The sequence below is a fragment of the Leiobunum rupestre genome, chromosome 4, assembly GCF_980474605.1.
Source record: "Leiobunum rupestre chromosome 4, qqLeiRupe1.1.hap1, whole genome shotgun sequence".
NCBI classification, from domain to species: domain Eukaryota; kingdom Metazoa; phylum Arthropoda; class Arachnida; order Opiliones; family Sclerosomatidae; genus Leiobunum; species Leiobunum rupestre.
In genome coordinates, this window is record NC_143387.1 from 46474855 (window position 1) to 46495037 (window position 20183).

At 42.1% G+C, this 20183-nt stretch overlaps 3 protein-coding genes across 3 annotated transcripts; 1 reads left to right on the forward strand and 2 right to left on the reverse strand.

Annotated features, from left to right (window-relative positions):
* Window positions 1-41: 41 nt before the first annotated feature.
* Window positions 42-6426, reverse strand: LOC149947995 (uncharacterized). Its single transcript, XM_090172538.1, has 3 exons — window positions 6338-6426; window positions 2721-3043; window positions 42-2659 (listed from the first exon to the last, which is right to left on the reverse strand). Exons 1-3 carry the CDS (start codon window positions 6393-6395, stop codon window positions 383-385), a joined length of 2658 nt encoding a protein of 885 aa, XP_090028664.1. The 5' UTR covers window positions 6396-6426; the 3' UTR covers window positions 42-382.
* A 461-nt stretch (window positions 6427-6887) lies between these two features.
* LOC149947996 (uncharacterized) lies at window positions 6888-17057 on the reverse strand. Its single transcript, XM_090172531.1, has 3 exons — window positions 16883-17057; window positions 9846-15587; window positions 6888-7141 (listed from the first exon to the last, which is right to left on the reverse strand). Exons 1-3 carry the CDS (start codon window positions 17010-17012, stop codon window positions 6915-6917), a joined length of 6099 nt encoding a protein of 2032 aa, XP_090028657.1. The 5' UTR covers window positions 17013-17057; the 3' UTR covers window positions 6888-6914.
* A 442-nt stretch (window positions 17058-17499) lies between these two features.
* Window positions 17500-19799, forward strand: Mos (proto-oncogene serine/threonine-protein kinase mos). The gene is made up of 4 exons (XM_090172545.1): window positions 17500-18002; window positions 18259-18472; window positions 19164-19503; window positions 19560-19799. The coding sequence occupies exons 1-4, from the start codon at window positions 17609-17611 to the stop codon at window positions 19713-19715; spliced, it is 1104 nt and encodes a 367-aa protein (XP_090028671.1). The 5' UTR covers window positions 17500-17608; the 3' UTR covers window positions 19716-19799.
* The last annotated feature ends 384 nt before the right edge of the window (window positions 19800-20183 follow it).

The window sequence follows — 20183 nt, forward strand, 5'->3', positions numbered from 1 at the left end:
ATAAGGAAATTAATTGACGGCACAATTAAAGTTTCACATTTTACTTGACACTTTTTATACATTAAGCGCTCTTGAACTATTTGGAATCTGTTGAAATATTATGTAATCATAAAAATTGGGAAATTAAGTTTCAGAAAATAAAGGTTATGCAACTAAAACATTTTTAAATTTAAATATTGATTTATATACGGATAAATTGGTAATTTAAAGAATTGTAACATAAGACAGTGCTTAATTTTAAAATATTTGGGTTTATAATTGAAATGACAAAACGTTAAATAACTAGCAAACGAAATGTCAAATTCGCGTTTAATCAACTGTCCGTATTATCTCTACATAGGAGAAAATATCAAGTTTTTTATCGACTGTTAGAAAACGTCAGTCAAAACTTTTCCAGCAGCGCTGGCTTCCTGTTTTTTCTGAAACTCTCGTATTTGTTTGAGATTCTGCCATTGACGGACAGGAGCTGAGACACGATTGGAAGATCGGCTTGTGATTGCGAAACTTGCAATTTTTCAATATTTTTCAAACGGGAGCCAATTGGCTTTTCATTTCCATTAAACCGTTTCGAGTACTTAAATACATTCGAAGCGTCTTCTGTTTCTGGGAACTCGGTGACGCTTTCCATGTCAGCGTCAGTAATGACTTCTATTTCATCGTTTGAATTTTCATCCAAGTCGCTTGTGTAAGGGTACGTTGAGGAATTGAAAGTTTTTTCAGTTTTATAAATATGTCCTTCTTGTTTTGGATTGTTGAAAACTATTATATCCGAAGTTAAGGACTGCGTGAAACTCTTAGTTTTTCGGTCATTATAAGAATTGTCGACTTTACCCATCGAAGATCGAGTTCTAAATTTTTTAATCACGTTGAAGAGCGGGAAAATAGCCAGTTTCGTCGTTGGCTTTTTTGTAGAACCTTGGAAAAGCTTATAATTCGAGAGCGAATTCCTTCTGATGGAGTGGAGTGGTTCGGCAACCGTCTCCGAAGAAGCGGGTTGTTGGTCTAAATCTTGGTGTAGATCCAATTCGGTATCTCGATGATCGGTAAATATTTGGCTCTCATTATTTGGGTTTTTCCAATTCATATTTTTGTAAGTACTGAAAGCCGTTTTTCTTTTATAGACGTTAGATGAAAGTGACGACTTGTGAAACGGTTGCTGGAATCTTTTTGATTTTTTCCAATTATTAGAGTTGGTGTCTTCAGATTGGGGTAGATAATTGTTGGGAATATCCATGCCTCGGGAAACTTTTATTTTTCTTTTATAGACGCTAGGTACCCAAGATGACATTTTTTTGGATACAAAATATTTCGAAACGTTTTGGGTGTCTTCCCCGGAGCTTTTGCAACATGGATTATCGGTCTCGCGAATTTTTTTCCCCGTTAGGAATAAACAAGGTTCATTTTTTGAAACCGACTTTTCACCTGCTAGGGTAAGATATTCACTTTTTTCTGTTTCTTGCACAGGTGACTCTATGCATGGTGGTTGGTTTTTGTTTGTTTCTTGTAAAGGCGGTTTTTCAGATGGTGCTTCTGTCGGTACCTTTTCTCCCGGATCGTCTTGGTCATCATCACAAGGACGTTTTTTGGGTCGAGAAGTCGGTGGTGGTATGTTTGTTTCTTGACAAGGTGGTTTTTCAGATGGTGCTTTTGTAGTTACCTTTTCTCCCGGATCATCTAGATCATCATCACAAGGACGTTTTTTGGGAGGAGAAGTCGGTGGTATTTTATTTGTTTCTTGACAAGGCGGTTTTTCAGATGGTGCTTTTGTGGTTACCTTTTCTTCCGGATCGTCTTGATCATCATCACAAGGACGTTTTTTTGGAGGAGAAGTCGTCGTTATTTTATTTGTTTCTTGAGGGGTGGGTTTTGGATTTGACGGTTTCTTAGTTACCTTTTCTGCCGGATCGGTTTTGTCATTTTTGGGAGGAGTGGTCGGCTTCGGTATTTTTTTGTTACTGGGTGGATCTTCTGGTGGATCTTCTGGTGGATCTTCTGGTGGATCTTCTGGTGTATCTTCTGGTGGGTCGTCTATATCACCATCATATTCATCAATTATACGCCATTGAGGGTCGATAGGGTTTACTGGATATGGTTTCATATCGTCGTCTTTCGGAAGATAGTTTTCGTGTTGGCACCCACACAACTTGCAAACCACTTGAGGACGGCTACGAGACCACTTTTTGAAAGATCTTTCCCTATTTGCGCGTTTAAGTTTTAGCGCCTTCGAAAGTGTATTAGAATAGATTTCGGGGTTCAGAAATTTCAGCCCCTTTGCTTCATTAGTGAGTAACCGTTTGAAGTTTCCATTACGGCCACTATTCCAAGTATGGGCCTTGTTTTTATTATAGAACACCCTCCATTTATCTTCATTATTTTTGGAATAAAGGGAATTCGATTTTTTCTTCATTTGGTCTTCATTTTTATCCCTATTTCTATTCTCTCGAATGATTCCCCTTTCCGCGCCTAACAACCACCGTTTTCTTTCGTCATTCACAGTGTCCGGAAAATTGCCATCGCTCTGATATTCGCCGACCAAATAATTAGGTTCGCTTTCCGTGGATTTCTTCAAATTAGTTCTTAATACGCGTCTCTCGTTGCCCGTAAGTTCATCTCGGTGTTGATTCATTAGATTAGTTATGGCGTCAGGAGCTCTAGAAATCTAGCCAAATTAATAGGTTTATTATTTGAAAAGTTAACATTTAAGTGGTAAATTCACGTACCATTGGAATCTTGGTGGTATCAACGATGCAAATACATACGGAAGCGCAGCTATAGTTACTGGTGCCGAATGTTTTCGAGCACAATTGTAAACACGCTTTGCCGCCTTCGAAACATAATCCAGGGCCGAGTGAAAATTTCCTGAAACACTGTTCGCTTTGGCACCGAGCTTGTTTCACAGTTTCCATTGGTTTTTTCGATAAACAGATGCAAGCGTGGTTTGCTACGCATAAGGACCGCTGAAAATTTGTTCCAAATTCTTTTTGGCATTGTATTTGGCACGTTTCGTCGTCGCATTTTCTACGGTAAGCCGTTGACTCGTATCCTATTGAAAATGGAGCCCTTTAAGCGTACTGTTCTACCGTTAAAGGACTATATTTATTATTTCTTTTCCGTGTCATTGCCAACATTATAAACTAAAGCCTAGAAATATATAGAGACAATAAATTTTTAGAATGGAATTATCTGTTTTAAAATGCGCTTCTTACCTGTGGCCGTTAGTACTCGAATGTAATGGAACTGTCTTGGAAATAATTGAGATGCCGTCTTTCTCAATTTGTAATCGAGTAAGGATTATCTTTTAATCCGAAATTAGCCACAATTAAACGGGTTTCGCTCTGATCTTTGTTTAAACGATCGCGTCTCATTATTTCTAGGCTTTGTTAGTTACACGACTACACTCGCAAAATCTCGGTATTTTTGTTTATCGAGGGGCAGATCATTTTGTTACAGAAATGTCCTAATAATCAAGGATAAAAATGTCATCATGATTTAATCATTTTTAATCTTCATATCATGATTGAATCAAATTAGTGATCTGCCTCTCCGAGTTTATTTAGCCGCCTGAAAACAAAAACCAGGTACACGCGTTACGTGGGTATAATTTATATATCCCCTACACTTTCAAATATTAGAATCTATATATTTTGAAATATATAAATTAACTAGGCTTTGGTTTCAGACGACGATTAACGATTCAGACTTAATAAACGATCAACTTGCATTGATTACTTAATTGGTTAACGTTAACAACGGCTTTCAATAGACAGTTCAAAACCCACGAATATATACAAACGCGAACTTTGAAGGTCAAAAATGTATAACAGATGTTAGAATTGAAATAGCTGGCGACTTTTAGGATCATTATACCTTGACACGTTTTCGGGTTTGAAAATTTTCTTGGATGCTAAAACCTAAGAGCAACTAACGTAGCACCCCACCACAAGGAGAACGCAACCCGTCAAAAGTCGTGGATTTTATCGCGTATAGTTTTCATTGGTTATACGTTTTAGTGCCTGCTGCCGTCGGAAGGGGAAAATTCGGAAATTGTCTTCCCCTTTCCTAAAACGCTCAGCGTAAAGGTTCGTCCAATGAAATTTGTACACAACACTGCGTTAGCGTGTTTAAAGGATAGCTGCGTTCTCCTTGCGTTTGTTGCTCCTAGCTAAAACTGTCTATTAACCTTTTCGCTTTCTACGCAATAAGGAATTTCGTTGAGTGGGTTTCTGTTCCGTTTTCCTCTTCACTTACTAGCTTTGTTTAATTAAATATTTCTTCTTTGCTTCAATAGACCCTTCTATAAAATTCTTCCGCGAATGCTTTTGAACGTGAAAGACTGAAGTTACGAGGGTTTGGTCAGATTTTTCTCGAATCAGGGAGGCTAGAAAAGAGAGACGTCATAGTGTACTCGCTTATCTGGTCAGCCTGAAAACCTAGTTGTGACTTTAACATGTACATGTAAATATGAATGCCAACCTCTATTACTTATAGGTAAATTCTTTTAAAAAAACCATTGAATAAAGTGAAATCACAATATCTCGTTAACGATGTAAATATTCAATTTATAGTATTGCTATATTTTGGAATAAGCCCTCGTCACGTACATTACCTTAGATACAAAACCAGATCTTATACTCGTCGCTTTGGAACATAGCGAGTAGAACGGACTAAACATAATCCGGATTTTTAACGGCAAATAATAATCGCGCTTGCGTGCCCTGCTGAAGTAGTCCTCGAGGGGAAGATCACTAGTATGATTATTAGGTCACCCTCAAATGATGAAATCGGATTTATTCATGATTGAAATGATTAAATCGTTATTGAAAGGACTAAATCTTGATTACAACGATTAGAATGATTAAATCTCGATTAAAATGAGTAGAATGATTAAATCTCGTTAAAAATGATTGAAGTTATTAAATCTCGTTAAAAATGATTGAAGTTATTAAATCTCGTTAAAAATGATTGAAGTTATTAAATCCATATTAAAGTGATGAAATCGTGATTAAATTGAGATTATATTGAATAAATCGTAATTATATTGATTAAATTGTGATTATATTGATTAAATCGTGTTTAAAATGTTTAAATTTTTAATCATTTAATCATGATTATTAGGCCACTCTAAAGCTTAGTGATCTGCCCCTCGGTAGTCCTACATGTACATGTATATTCGCAACCGAAACGAGTCTATAGGTGGCGTAACGGCACGGTTTATATATTTACACAGGTTAGAATTGTCCGTAGCTCCGCGCATACTACGGGACGGGGCCGCTTAAATTCTGCTGACTGGCAACTCAGTTTTACAAATCGCTCTCGCTGCGCCATCTAATTTATTGAAACAGTACTAATTGGATATATATATATACATTTGGGCAATAGTTTTACAATTTTTTCCGAGATGGCGCAACGAACGCGATTTGGAAATTTCCGAATGCGGGAGTAGCGCTTAAGTGGCCCCTCCCGGAGCGCGACAATTCTAACCTGTGTAAATATATAAACCGTGGTAACGGCGCTAGCTTCTTCGAGGTTGTGCCTATGGTCTAGCGTATGCTACAGACAAATTGAAGAGCCATACGAACGTTTTTTTCTTAAATTATCTATCAAAACGATGCAAAGATTATATTAAAATGCAGGTATCATTATTTATAAACTCAAATTTACGAATATCGATGAGAAAAAACTAATAGTGTCTGCTTTAGCCACTACCTATCTAGGTTTCTATGGCGAACCAAATAGGGCGTAGCCGTAGTTTTTGGAGGGTTTTACCGAAATAGCTGGAAATTTATAGAAGGGTCTATTATAATAGTAATAGAAATAAGTCAATGATCGAGAGTATGTGACAGCCCATTATACAAAAGAACATATTTACGACCCGAGAACCAAAACGATAATTTCACAACCGAATGAAACGTGAGGAAACTGTATTGAAAGTAATATCAAAACTGAAACTTAAAACGGAGATAACCGTGGAATAGTTTTTAACTCACATAATATTAGCCGCGCCAGTTTCCAGACATAATGAGAATATATTAAATTTCATTTAAAAAAGATACTTAAGAGATGTAATTACAAATATATTATTTGAGCCACGGGAAATTTAATACAACATTTTGCAGACTAACTTATTGAAGGAAATTTATTAGCAATTAAATTTAATTATTTATAGAGAATAAAGTGACGCGTAGGGATAACGTTATTTGAGATAATTTTCACATTGAAAAAATGACGATAAATCATAAACCCTATAATTTCATTTGGAGTTAATTGATTAATATTTATAATATTAATATTATAATAATAATAATATTGACGATGTAAGTAATATAAATAATCTTACCTATAACCAATGAAGACGATAAATAAAAAAACGACACTGTTAAGGCGAGCAAGATCATTTTGAAGTAAGAAATATTGTGAGACGCTCGTTTCGCCGTCTCGGAGATGTCTCGATTTGAATTTGAAGCGTTTGCCATTTTTATTTCCTTCGAACGTTAATGGGAACCATACGTATACTTCCGCCAATTTACACTGTTTCGAATAATTAGGCACGGCTTTTAGAAATCTTAGAAGCGTTTCAAGTTTTCAAATGGCTTAAATTACTCTTAAAAATCATCTTAATAGGGGTAATTTAAAATAAGTGGGTTTATATTCAAATTTAATTGAGCTAATAAAACAATATATGATAATTTCGTACCGCCAGTTCTAGTAAAATCAAACGCTCCTTCTAGGGCCTTAAATCGGGCAAGCTTGGGGTAGTATATGGTACTGCTTATGAGATATTAAATACTTATTAGTTTAAAGGTGGTAGTAATAAGTATTTTGATTATCTTTTTAATTTTGGTGTCTACCAGCAACTTGAATTATCCACCGCAAAAATTGATACAAGTGAGCGATTTTTATTTTTACAATTTTCTTTAAAATATTGGATACTTTAGTCTTCCATTATAATCGAAATAAGGTCGTGGTCCGTATTTGTCGATGCATTTCTCGTCAGATTTTCTGCAACAGCGACATTTGTTCTTAACGCAGAATCCTCTGTAGTTTTTACTTAATCCCAATATCAGACCAAGAATGGAACTTCCTTGTTGGACGCATGTTCTCTCGCAAATATCGTCATTCTGACAATTATTCCATTGAAATTCTTTATAAAACAGATTAAAAAATTAAAGAATATTTTAATAATTCAAGTAATTTCCAAAATTATTAATGTTCAAGTTAACTTTACGTTTGCAAACTAAGAAAAAAGAATCTAAACTCAAGCCTTCCAGGCATCGGCCTAAGGCGTAGACGCGTTTTTAAGTTGAGGGGCAATACCGTAAAAACCCGGGGGTTTGCCCCCAGCATTCGGCAAATGATAGTTTTTGGAGACCGAAAACGCTTAACGAATTTTGTGTTTTTATTGCATTTTGGTAAGAATATTACGGAAAATATGGTAGATTAATTTCAACTCAAATCAAGCAAAAGAAACTAATCACCATTCTTAGTAAATATTGTTTATTCCTCGCAAAAGTACTAAATTATGAATTCTAAGGCAATAGCGTTGATTGTGCCCTAGTCAAATTTCAGGAGGAGTCACTGCCCCATGCTCCTGAATTAATATCGAGGTGAGTACAATGCAGTTCTAGCGCATTATTTCTTATAGTAAGCTAGATAAATAGAGTAGAACTTAGTTGGGGATTGAGAGGTTTTGATTTTCTAGAATGTCTAGCTGTAAACATCAAAAAATCTTACCAGTAAATGGTGATAAATATAAAATAAATCCAATTCTTAATATACACTAACAGTTTTTGATAAACTTAATTAATTCTTGATAATCTATTAAATATTTGATTTTATTAACTGAATAAAAACCAGAATTTTAAGTCTTAAATCAAGTTAAAATTTTAAAATTTCGCAGTATTTGGTAAATTTATTTTCAAAATTCGATTCGACAGCGAAGTTCCAAATACGAGGATTTTGTTATTCGTCGAATTATCCAAGTACTATTCGAACATCCCTATTGCGTTGTAATATTTTTTGGCTTTGAAAAAGTAGATCATCCTGTCGTTTGCTAGTCTATAGAATTTTATTGAATCGGGATCTATCACTGAGATTGCAGCTCTTTGCTAACTTTAATGAACACGGCGCGTTAGTATTCACATTTTATGGGTCAGTTCCATCAAACTAAACCTGGAACTCATTTCCTTTCTAATAGCTGTTCCTATTAAATAAGCGAGGTCACTTGTAAATGTTTTTTCTACATCACTAGCTATACACTCTTTTATATCCTTATTTGTGAGAGCTGCCATTTTATTACAGGTCTGATTTCAAATAGTGCTTGCAAGGCCGCTTCACGCGGTCAAGTGCACGCGACGTCTCGAGCTGGTGAGCACGTGCAGGCGTCCTTGCCTGTACTATTTTAAATTAGGCCTGTAATGAAATGGCCGACTTCGTAAAAGCTAGGAGCAACAAACACAAGGAGAACGCAGCTAGTCTTTAAACACGCTAACGAAGGGTTGTGTACGAATTTCATTGGACGAGCGTCACGAGCCTTTACGATGAACGTTTTACGGGCGGGGGGGGGAAGACAATTTCCGAATTTTCCCCTTCCGACGGCAGCAGGCGCTAAAGCGTCTAGGAAATGAAAAACGTACACAAGAAAATCCACGACTTTTGACGGGTTGCGTTCTCCTTGTGTGGGGTGTTGTGTTTGTTGCTCCTAGGTTAAAGAGTGTATAGAAGATATTGAAGAACACGCACTCGAGTCGATTAAGATTTAGGAATTTGAAGTCCACGTACGAAACGCGCGTGCCAATAAACTACTAAATAGCTTAAGCACGTGACGTGATGAAAAACATTTAATACTTTTTTTTGTGCTTCCTTCTATGACAACCCCTTTGGTTTTGTGTTAATACTAGTGATGGGTTTATATGGGAGCGTCGATTAATTACGTGAGGCGATTTTGGCGATTTTTCGATCCCAACTCCCCCCTTGGTGAGATGTCGTGAGATTTGGCTCGACCCCCTCCTTCCCCACCTAATATCACGTGAGATTTTTCAAAATGCGTATTTTTAGTGTAAATACGTTAATCTGTGTTTGTCATGTTTGATTGCGTTGAATTATTTAAAAAAAAACATAATTTCCTTAATTATTTGTATTTTAGACAGAACGTAGTCTTGCATCACAGTGAGAAAATCGAACAATAAAATACTTAAATTTTAAGTAATAAGGAACTACTAAAACTCGCAATTTTACACTGTCTCTTGCGGGAAAAAAATTACGTGATATTTGCCGAAACCCCCCTTTCCTCCACGTGAGATTGGGTGAGATACAGCTCGACTCCCTCCCTCCCCTAAGCCCCTCATGTAATTTATGGACGCTCCCTATCTTCCATAAATAAGTTTATATATTTATTAATTGTGTGTACTCAAATGTCTCTGGTTTCGATTATGTACGTTTTACACCATGATAAGGAGAACAAAATACAACAATCGATTTCAAGGATTGAAATTTGAAAAATTAATACGTACAGACTTGGAATGTTTTAAAAAGACTATGGTGAACTTTATGATTGTGTGACGTCAGTTAACGATTTTGAAAATTCGCGCAACGTTCTAGATACTACGTAGTTTAAGCCCAGCCCATTTCTTTAGAGGCATATGCAGCCATGAAATTTAAGAGCTATGGCTTTTTATAATTCATTATACTTAAACAGTATATAAAAACGTTCTAGTTCTATTCATAGCCGGTTTGAAGGTCACGATATTGTTTCCCCAGTGCCTTAACAGTTGCTACAATGAAATCGTGAGCAGTGCCATTCACCAAATTACTTTTATAATTTCTAATGAAAATTGTGAGTCACTAACCTTTTACTTCACGATTTATCCTATTTTGATCGTTATTGGCGGTCGAAGACGACGGCTCACTGGAAGAGGCCTCGGAGGCTGTAGACGACGGTTCGCTGGAAGAGGCTTCTGAGCCTACCGACGTCATCTCGCTGGAAACAGCTTCGGAGGCTGTAGTCGACGGCTCACTGGAAGAGGCTTGAGAGGCTGTAGACGTTGGCTCGCTGGAAACAGCTTCGGAGGCTGTAGACGACGGCTCACTGGAAGAGGCTTCGGAGGCTGTAGACGTTGGCTCGCTGGAAACAGCTTCGGAGGCTGTAGACGTCAGCTCACTGGAAACAGCTTCGGAGGCTGTAGACGATGGCTCGCCGGAAGTGGCTTCGGAGGCTGTAGACGACGGCTCGCTGGAAACAGCTTCGGAGGCTGTAGACGACGGCTCGCTGGAAACAGCTTCGGAGGCTGTAGACGACGGCTCACTGGAAACAGCTTCGGAGGCTGTAGACGATGGCTCGCTGGAAGCAGCTTCGGAGGCTGTAGACGATGGCTCGCTGGAAGTGGCTTCGGAGGCTGTAGACGACGGCTCGCGGGAAACAGCTTCGGAGGCTGTAGACGACGGCTCACTGGAAGTGGCTTCGGAGGCTGTAGACGACGGCTCACTGGAAAAAGCTTCGGAGGCTGTAGACGACGGCTCACTGGAAGCAGCTTCGGAGGCTGTAGACGACGGCTCGTTGGGAGTGGCTTCGGAGGCTGTAGACGACGGCTCCTCTTCGGTGGCTTCCGAGGTTGGAGATGACGGCTCCTCTTCGGTGGCTTCCGAGGTCGGAGATGACGGCTCCTCTTCGGTGGCTTCCGAGGTCGGAGATGACGGCTCCTCTTCAGTGGCTTCCGAGGTCGGGGATGACGGCTCCTCTTCGGTGGCTTCCGAGGTCGGAGATGACGGCTCCTCTTCGGTGGCTTCCGAGGTCGGAGATGACGGCTCCTCTTCGGTGGCTTCCGAGGTCGGGGATGACGGCTCCTCTTCGGTGGCTTCCGAGGTCGGGGATGACGGCTCCTCTTCGGTAGCTTCGGAGGTCGGGGATGACGGCTCCTCTTCGGTGGCTTCCGAGGTCGGGGATGACGGCTCCTCTTCGGTGGCATCGGAGGTCGGGGATGACGGCTCTTCTTCGGTGGCATCGGAGGTCGGGGATGACGGCTCCTCTTCGGTGGCTTCCGAGGTCGGAGATGACGGCTCCTCTTCGGTGGCTTCCGAGGTCGGAGATGACGGCTCCTCTTCGGTGGCTTCGGAGGTCGGGGATGACGGCTCCTCTTCGGTGGCTTCGGAGGTCGGGGATGACGGCTCCTCTTCGGTGGCTTCGGAGGTCGGGGATGACGGCTCCTCTTCGGTGGCTTCGGAGGTCGGGGATGACGGCTCCTCTTCGGTGGCTTCGGAGGTCGGGGATGACAGCTCCTCTTCGGTGGTTTCCGAGGTCGGAGATGACGGCTCCTCTTCGGTGGCTTCGGAGGTCGGAGATGACGAATCGTCTTCGGTGGCTTCGGAGGTTGTAGATGACGGCTCGTTTTCGCTTGCTTCCGAGGTTGAAGATGGTGGCTCGTCTTCGGGAGATTCAGAGGTTGAAGATGGTGACTCATTTTCGGGAGATTCGGAGGTCGGGGATGACGGCTCCTCTTCGGTGGCTTCGGAAGTCAAAGATGATAGTTCGTCTTCGGGAGCTTCAGAGGTTGGAGATGAAGACTCGCCTTCGGGTGGTTCGGAGGTTAAAGATGACGACTCATCTTCGGGAGAGTCCGAGGTTGAAGATGACGACTCATCCTCGGGGGGTTCGGAGGTTGAAGATGACTCATCTTCGGAGGCTTCGGAGGTTGTAGATGACGAATCATCCTCGGGGGTTTCTGATGTCGCAGATTCGGAGGTTGAAGATGACGCTTCGTCTTCGGGGGCTTCGGTGGTCGAGGACGACGACTCATCCTCGGGAGCTTCGGAGGTTGAAGGTGACGACTCATCTTCTGGGGCTTCGGAGGTCGAAGATGACGAATCGTCTTCGGGAGCTTCGGAGATCGAAGATGACGAATCGTCTTCGGGGGGTTCGGAGGTTGAAGATGACGATTCGTCTTCGGGAGATTCGGAGGTCGAAGATGACGACTCATCTTCGGGAGATTCGGAGGTCGAAGATGACGACTCTTCCTCGGGGGATTCGGAGGTTGATGGCGACTCGTCTTCGGGGGATTCAGAGGTCGAAGATGACGACTCATCTTCAGTTGCTTCGGAGGTTGAAGATGACGGCTCGTCTTCGGGGGTTTCGGATGTCGAAGATGACGACTCGTCTTCAGGGAGTTCGGAGGTTGATGGCGACTCCTCTTCGGGGGATTCAGAGGTTGATGATGATGAATCATCTTCAGGGGGTTCGGAGGTTGGAGATGACTCGTCTTCGGGGGCTTCGGAGGTTGAAGATGATGAATCATCCTCGGGGGCTTCAGTAGTTGAAGATGATGACTCGTCCTCGGGGGCTTCAGAGGTTGAAGTTGATGACGCCTCGTCCTCGGGAGATTCGGAGGTTGATGGCGACTCCTCTTCGGGGGATTCAGAGGTCGAAGATGATGACTCGTCTTCCGGGGCTTCGGAGGTCGAAGATGATGACTCATCCTCGGGAGATTCGGAGGTCGAAGATGACGACTCGTCTTCAGGGAGTTCGGTGGTTGATGATGACGGCTCATCTTCGGGGGCTTCGGAGTTCGAAGATGACGTCTCATCCTCGGGGGATTCGGAGGTTGATGGCGACTCCTCTTCAGGGGATTCAGAGGTTGAAGATGATGACTCGTCCTCGGGGGCTTCAGAGGTTGAAGATGATGACGCCTCGTCCTCGGGAGATTCGGAGGTTGAAGATGGCGACTCGTCCTCAGGGGATTCAGAAGTTGAAGATGATGACTCGTCCTCGGGGGCTTCAGAGGTTGAAGATGATGACGCCTCGTCCTCGGGAGATTCGGAGGTTGATGGCGACTCCTCTTCGGGGGATTCAGAGGTCGAAGATGATGACTCGTCTTCGGGGGCTTCGGAGGTTGATGATGACGACTCGTCCTCGGGGGATTCGGAGGTTGATGGCGACTCCTCTTCCGGGGATTCAGAGGTTGAAGATGATGACTCGTCTTCAGGGGCTTTGGAGGTCGAAGATGACGACTCGTCTTCAGGGGGTTCGGAGGTCGATGATGACGACTCGTCTTCAGGGGGTTCGGAGGTTGATGGCGACTCCTCTTCCGGGGATTCAGAGGTTGAAGATGATGACTCGTCTTCAGGGGCTTTGGAGGTCGAAGATGACGACTCGTCTTCAGGGGGTTCGGAGGTCGATGATGACGACTCGTCTTCAGGGGGTTCGGAGGTTGATGGCGACTCCTCTTCGGGGGATTCAGAGGTCGATGATGATGACTCGTCTTCAGGGGGTTCGGAGGTTGATGATGACGACTCGTCCTCGGGGGATTCGGAGGTTGATGGCGACTCCTCTTCCGGGGATTCAGAGGTTGAAGATGATGACTCGTCTTCAGGGGCTTCGGAGGTCGAAGATGACGACTCGTCTTCAGGGGGTTCGGAGGTCGATGATGACGACTCGTCTTCAGGGGATTCGGAGGTTGATGGCGACTCCTCTTCGGGGGATTCAGAGGTCGATGATGATGACTCGTCTTCAGGGGGTTCGGAGGTTAATGATGACGACTCGTCTTCAGGGGGTTCGGAGGTCGATGATGACGACTCGTCTTCAGGGGGTTTGGAGGTTGCTGATGACGACTCGTCCTCGGGGGATTCGGAGGTTGATGGCGACTCCTCTTCGGGGGATTCAGAGGTCGATGATGATGACTCGTCTTCAGGGGGTTCGGAGGTTGATGATGACGACTCGTCTTCAGGGGGTTCGGAGGTTGCTAATGACGACTCGTCCTCGGGGGATTCGGAGGTTGATGGCGACTCCTCTTCGGGGGATTCAGAGGTCGAAGATGATGACTCGTCTTCAGGGGGTTCGGAGGTTGCTGATGACGACTCGTCCTCGGGGGATTCGGAGGTTGATGGCGACTCCACTTCGGGGGATTCAGAGGTCGATGATGATGACTCGTCTTCAGGGGGTTCGGAGGTTGATGATGACGACTCGTCTTCAGGGGGTTCGGAGGTTGCTGATGACGACTCGTCCTCGGGGGATTCGGAGGTTGATGGCGACTCCTCTTCGGGGGATTCAGAGGTCGAAGATGATGACTCATCTTCAGGGGCTTCGGAGGTTGATGATGACGATTCGCCTTCGGGGAGGTCGGAGGTCGAAGATGATGACTCGTCTTCGGGGGCTTCGGAGGTTGATGGCGACTCGTCATCGGGGGATTCAGAGGTCGAAGATGATGACTCGTCTTCAGGGGCTTCGGAGGTTGAAGGTGACGACTCATCTTCAGGGATTTCGGAGGTTGATGATGGCGACTCCTCTTCGGGGGATTCAGAGGTCGAAGATGATGACTCGTCTTCAGGGGCTTCGGAGGTTGAAGGTGACGACTCGTCTTCAGGGAGGTCAGAGGTCAAAGATGATGACTCATCTTCTGGGGCTTCGGAGGTCGAAGATGACGAATCGTCTTCTGTCGGTTTGGAGGTTGAAGATGACGACTCATCCTCGGGAGCTTCGGAGGTTGAAGGTGACGACTCATCTTCTGGGGCTTCGGAGGTCGAAGATGACGAATCGTCTTCGGGAGCTTCGGAGATCGAAGATGACGAATCGTCTTCGGGGGGTTCGGAGGTTGAAGATGACGATTCGTCTTCGGGGGATTCGGAGGTTGATGATGACGATTCGTCTTCGGGAGATTCGGAGGTTGAAGATGACGACTCATTGTCGGGAGATTCGGAGGTCGAAGATGACGACTCATCCTCGGGAGATTCGGAGGTCAAAGATGACGACTCCTCTTCGGGGGCTTCGGAGGTTGAAGATGATGACTCATCTTCTGGGGCTTCGGAGGTTGAAGATATCGATTCATCGTCGTATTCTTCAGAGGTTGAGGATAGAGATTCACCGTGGGAGTCTTCTTCGGATGGAGATGACGAGTCACTGTCGGTGACTTCCGAAGTTGAAGTTGACGACTCGCCATTGATTGTGTCCGAAGTTGGAGATGATGACTCGTCATCGTAGTCTTCTGGGGTTAGAGATGATGACTCACCGTTGGTTGCTTCCGAATTTGCAGATGATGACTCGTCATCGTAGTCTTCTGGGGTCGGAGATGATGACTCTCCGTCAGAGGCTTTGGGTGTTGGAGGTGATGACTCACCGTCAGAGTCTTCCGAAGTGGAAGATGGCGGTTCACTGACGGAGTCTTCTGGGGTCGGAGATGACGACTCACCGTCAGTGGCTTCCAAAGTCGGAGTAGTTGACTCGCCGTCGGAGGCTTCGGATGTTGCAGATGACGCTTCTCCATTTGTGGATTCATCTTCAGTAGTAGATGTAAGTGCTGTAACACTATTGGAGTTGTTAATCTTATTCAGTTGTTGTGTTTTTTTCACTAGTGGAGCTAGAGTAGAGGTATTTTCATTGCTAGATTTTTTTTTACAGATATCCTCGGTCGAATGGGTTGCTTTTGTTACCTCCTCGTATCCAGATATTCCATTTTCGTCATCTGGAAATGGGAAATTTCCTGGGCGAACAACTAATCCGGTCAAACCTTTATCGATGAGCATTTCATTAGGAAGACTTTTTACCTTCGCTGGTGAAGTGGCGCCACGTTTAAGTCTTTCTTTTGGACCTTCGGAAATTGGGCGTTCTAGTAGTAAAATATTATGGTTAGTTAGCAAACGGCAAATTAATACGTGGTATCCGATTTTTTTGAGTCATACAATTTTCAATCACTCGAGTTTATCAAGATTGGATTATTTTCAACCGTAGCCTTTCTAATGAAAAAAGTTTCGTGATGTAACTTTTTAGCAAAATCTGTAGCAAATCTTGTACAGTTAAAATCGACTATTGATGCTACATTTCTTGGAAAGGCGAAAATATTTGGGTGCGTAAATACGTATGGTACAAATGGAAATTAAGATGAAAAATAAGACAAGTTTAAAGTGAGTACTATAATTTGAACAGTTTATCCGCGATATTTACGTTTTTCCCAAAAAAAACCCAAAATAATTGAAAAGAAACCAGACGGTCGCAACCGCAAGTTTGACTCCCATTTGATTCACATTAAACGTGTAACGCCTATCCGCTAGAGACCATTTAAACTTGAATACTCTTATCTTGATGAACTGCTGGTAGTTCTGGTACAGAAATTCAAATAAATAAATAATGGTTTGAATTTTTTTTATTTCCAATCAAATGCTCTTTTGGCTATCAGAGCGTTTAAAAACAGATGTCACGGATGTAATGTATTAACTTTATTTAAATAATAAATTAAAATTTTCAATTATTTTGTACATTAACTTAATAAACCCAAGAGGAATTTTATCTAAAATGAATTTTCCGAGTTACATGGTTTTGAAAATTAGGTAGCGAAACGTGAATGAGTTCGATGACTCCTGTATCAATTGGTACGAAATTCAAATATCACAAAAGTGCGTACGCGGGGGAATTGGCCAGAAATCTCACTATAATAAAAATTTCTTAATACAACCGAAAACGTAGTTCAGAAATGATCAGTACTAACTTAAAATATAATTTTCAACGAAGTCGGTCTCAATTTAAATAAAGTATGTAGATTTAAAGTCGAATATCGCACTTAAATAGGCAAATGACCACCTTGTGGGCTACTAATCTCGACATCCAAGATCCATAGCGGGCTACCGAGGACATGATATTTCCTTTCGATTGAAATATCCCTGGCCTTTCTAACTTTTGGAGAGTTGTGTCAAAAATATTCTTATAGCAGAAATAAAAATTACTCTATCCAGAAGAACTTAGCTACTTCAGGTACGAAATATTATTTTTCTATGGGGTACCTTCAGTGATTATTCTGTGAAATTCAGAAATAATTCAACAATTTCTATTTATTCGCGTGTTTTAGTGTATTCAGATGTTACTCTGCCGAACACATGCCTCAAACCAAAGGAGTGCGGACTAGCTTACCTGTGTTGTTCAAGGACTGACTACGTTCATTATGATTTTCCCACTGATTGCCGGTGGAACTCGAGTGTCCAATCAATGCGCCGCTAATTACACACGTAACCAATACATTTCTCACTGAGATTTCAAACATTTCTCGACTTTAATGTTTCTTCCACATTCGTAAGTTCTATACGGTATAACACGCAATGTTAAATATTATGTAACATTCTAAGCTTTTTCCCGTTTATAACATTTCATTAGAAACCTTTGTCCTCGTTTTTCTCGAAATTCTAGATGCTCACACGTTGATCCTAGTCACTTTAAAACTGTTACGCATAAATTAAACGCGTATTTTCTTAGTATTGCTTTCGTATTATATTTCTTATCTCAAAGATTTTGAAATGATTCAGTTAAGCAAAAATTAAGATATTCGCCCATTTTATTTAATATTAAGGTTGGTTTTCTTACATATGTCACTTAAAAGGAGGAAAAAGTATTGTAAACATTTTAATTTTCTTTTCGTAAATCGATCGATCGGTTAACCATTTTTTATAATGCCTTTTAATAACAGTCAATTGATAATTTTTGCGCAATAACTTAAAAAAGTAACGGTCAGGTTTAGATTTTTAAAAATCAAAAAAACATTTCTTATAGATTTCGCGACTCAGACAGAATAAGTTCGATAAGCGTGTAAGGCACTTAAAATTCACTTAATTAATATAAGTTTTACCTAAATTTCGACGTCGTATGTCGTCTCCAAAACGCGTTTCTTCTTTAAATAAACTGCATTCAGTGAAATTGTCGCCGTGTAGAACGTCAACGCCCAAGGAACATTCAATACACAATGTTCTACCGCGTCGTTTGTTCCAAAGTATTCGTAACGTTCCTCCGAAGAAAGATCGTTCCAGCACCGCGCGGTTGATATCGCCTTCGAAGCATCCTGAAAACACTGGCATTAGTTCGAAAAATGGTATCCCGGTATCATCGAAGTTTTCAACCAAGGACAGCCCGAATGAGGGACCGGAAGTCGATTCGCCTTTCTGTAGGGATTTACTTCGGTGTACCTTAGAGAACGTCAAATCCAAACTAAGGGTTCTAGGTCGTGGTTCTTTCGGATTTGTGGTCTTTGGTCTGAGAAAAGGTTCGTTTTTCGCAACAGCATTCGTAGGCTCGTAGGCAGGGGTGCCCAAATTTACAGTTTATGAGATCGCCATTTCGAAAGTCGAAGTGAATATCTCCCTGTTTGGTAGCGGTTATTTATTAGTAAAATATTTTAGTCAATTTCGCAATTTCTAAAGGTCGCGTTAACCACTTGGACATCCCTGTCGTAGAGTTTCTGTAAACTAACGTCGGCTTAACGTTTCGTTAATAATTACTTCCGGTAAATATTTCAATAGGTAAAAAACTAGCTGTCAAAGTAACGAGAGCCACGTTACCGAGAAACGGAGAAAAAAACGCTCTTGGTTTGATTCACAAAAATATCGTTCAGATATACCGAATATACGAATCGGAAACTGCGAGAATAATAGTCATGGAATACGCTGGTATTCAAAACCTACAAATGTTGATTAATAATTCAAACTTTGATCTGACGTGGGATTTCAATTTAAGGTAAAGAATTTTGGCGCAACTGGCGCGAAAAAGGATCAAATAATTTTAGTCAGATTTATACCCCGGAAACATTTAACGTCGAAATACATTTTCGTTTGACACGGATCCAAATAGGCATCTAAAAAGAAATGTTCGCCGCTAGTGGCGTGACTGAGCTAGAGATCGTTTTAGCAGACGACGTCTGATTATTACATTGGTAGTCTTGACAACCAGTATTTATACATGGACACACTGTATCTCTAACCGGACGGGAAAAGCTGTAGCTTCCACCATACAAAATCACCTGCCGCCGCCACCGTGTCTCTGTAAAGGGGGGGGGGGGGGAGGTTCTAGAATTTTGAAAGTTTTGGACTGTCAAGGCCATATAATTCGTCACGTGGTCGACAAAACGTTCCGTTTGAAATGGGGGTATACATTCTTTCGAATGACCTTGACGGCCCTGCGAATCGAGTACGGCCGACTATTTCAGCTAATACAAAGTAGGACGCAAACGGACAGTGAGGGGGTACCTCTTTTAGGCTTCTTTTCCCGTCCGGTTAGAGATAGATACAGTGTCCATGATTTATACCATTGGGGGTTTTTAAAACGAAAAATAAGCGAGATCTGTTTAAAGGACCTCTAGCTCGGTCGCGCCACTAGCGACGAAGGATTTTTCATAGATCTTCATCGAGACGCGTTTATTTTATTACAGGTGCGCTTTGGAGATAACCGGCGCTCTGTTACAATGTCACCAAAAGGGAATAGTTCATCGCGACGTTAAACCGTCAAATATTATAGTATCCTCGGCGGGAGTTTGTAAACTGACCGATTTCGGGAGCAGTTTGTCCTTGAGTGACCCCTGTCAAGGCCCGGTCACGTCCGGCTTTTCGCTAGAGCTAGCCGGTACGGTGGCCTTCCTGTCTCCTCAAGTTCTCCAAGGTCGAGCAGCCACTACCAAGACTGATATTTACGCCTTGGGAATTGTTCTTTGGCAACTGTCCACCGGAAACACGCCCTACGAAGGAGAGGAACCGCATAGTGTCATATATAAGGTGAAAGTAAGTTTAAATCTTGAGCTCCACTAAGTGAGTATTTCCATTCCAATTAGGTCGTGTCTATGAATTTGAGGCCGTCGCTGCCACCGATTTTAAACGATATATCGGCTTTATTCGTCAAGGTAATGAAACAGTGTTGGTTCTACAACGAAGACCAAAGACCTCACGCGTGGCAAATTTACAAAATGTTGGAAGAATTTTTAGTTTAGATGTTTTTATTGTAATAGGAATAAATGTGAAATTGTATTTTAAAAAGTATTTTAATCTAGATGCATTTTTTAATTAAATAAACGTGTTTTACGCACTTCAATGCGAATGCGCTGTAATTTAATGTACATCCTATTACAAAACTTTATCGCGTTGTTACGGTATTCGTTTTGCCCTTTGAACAATATAAAGCACCACTCTTTGAACAATATACGTTCCAGGAGTTGTAATGTCCACCTTCGACTTCAAGTGGTACAACTAAACATTTCGAAGAACAAAGACTGAAATCTGTACGAGCCTGATCGAGTGATGGCGAGGCGACGGAGTATTCGATGTGGATATCGATCTGTCTCCGAAGAAACACTTCGTACGTAGGTATATCCGTCCAGCCAATAGCGCGTCGACGTCAGCGTTTTCCGTCTTCGCCCATAGATGCCGTCCCGAGTCGTTCTCCGGCGTTGTAATAATTG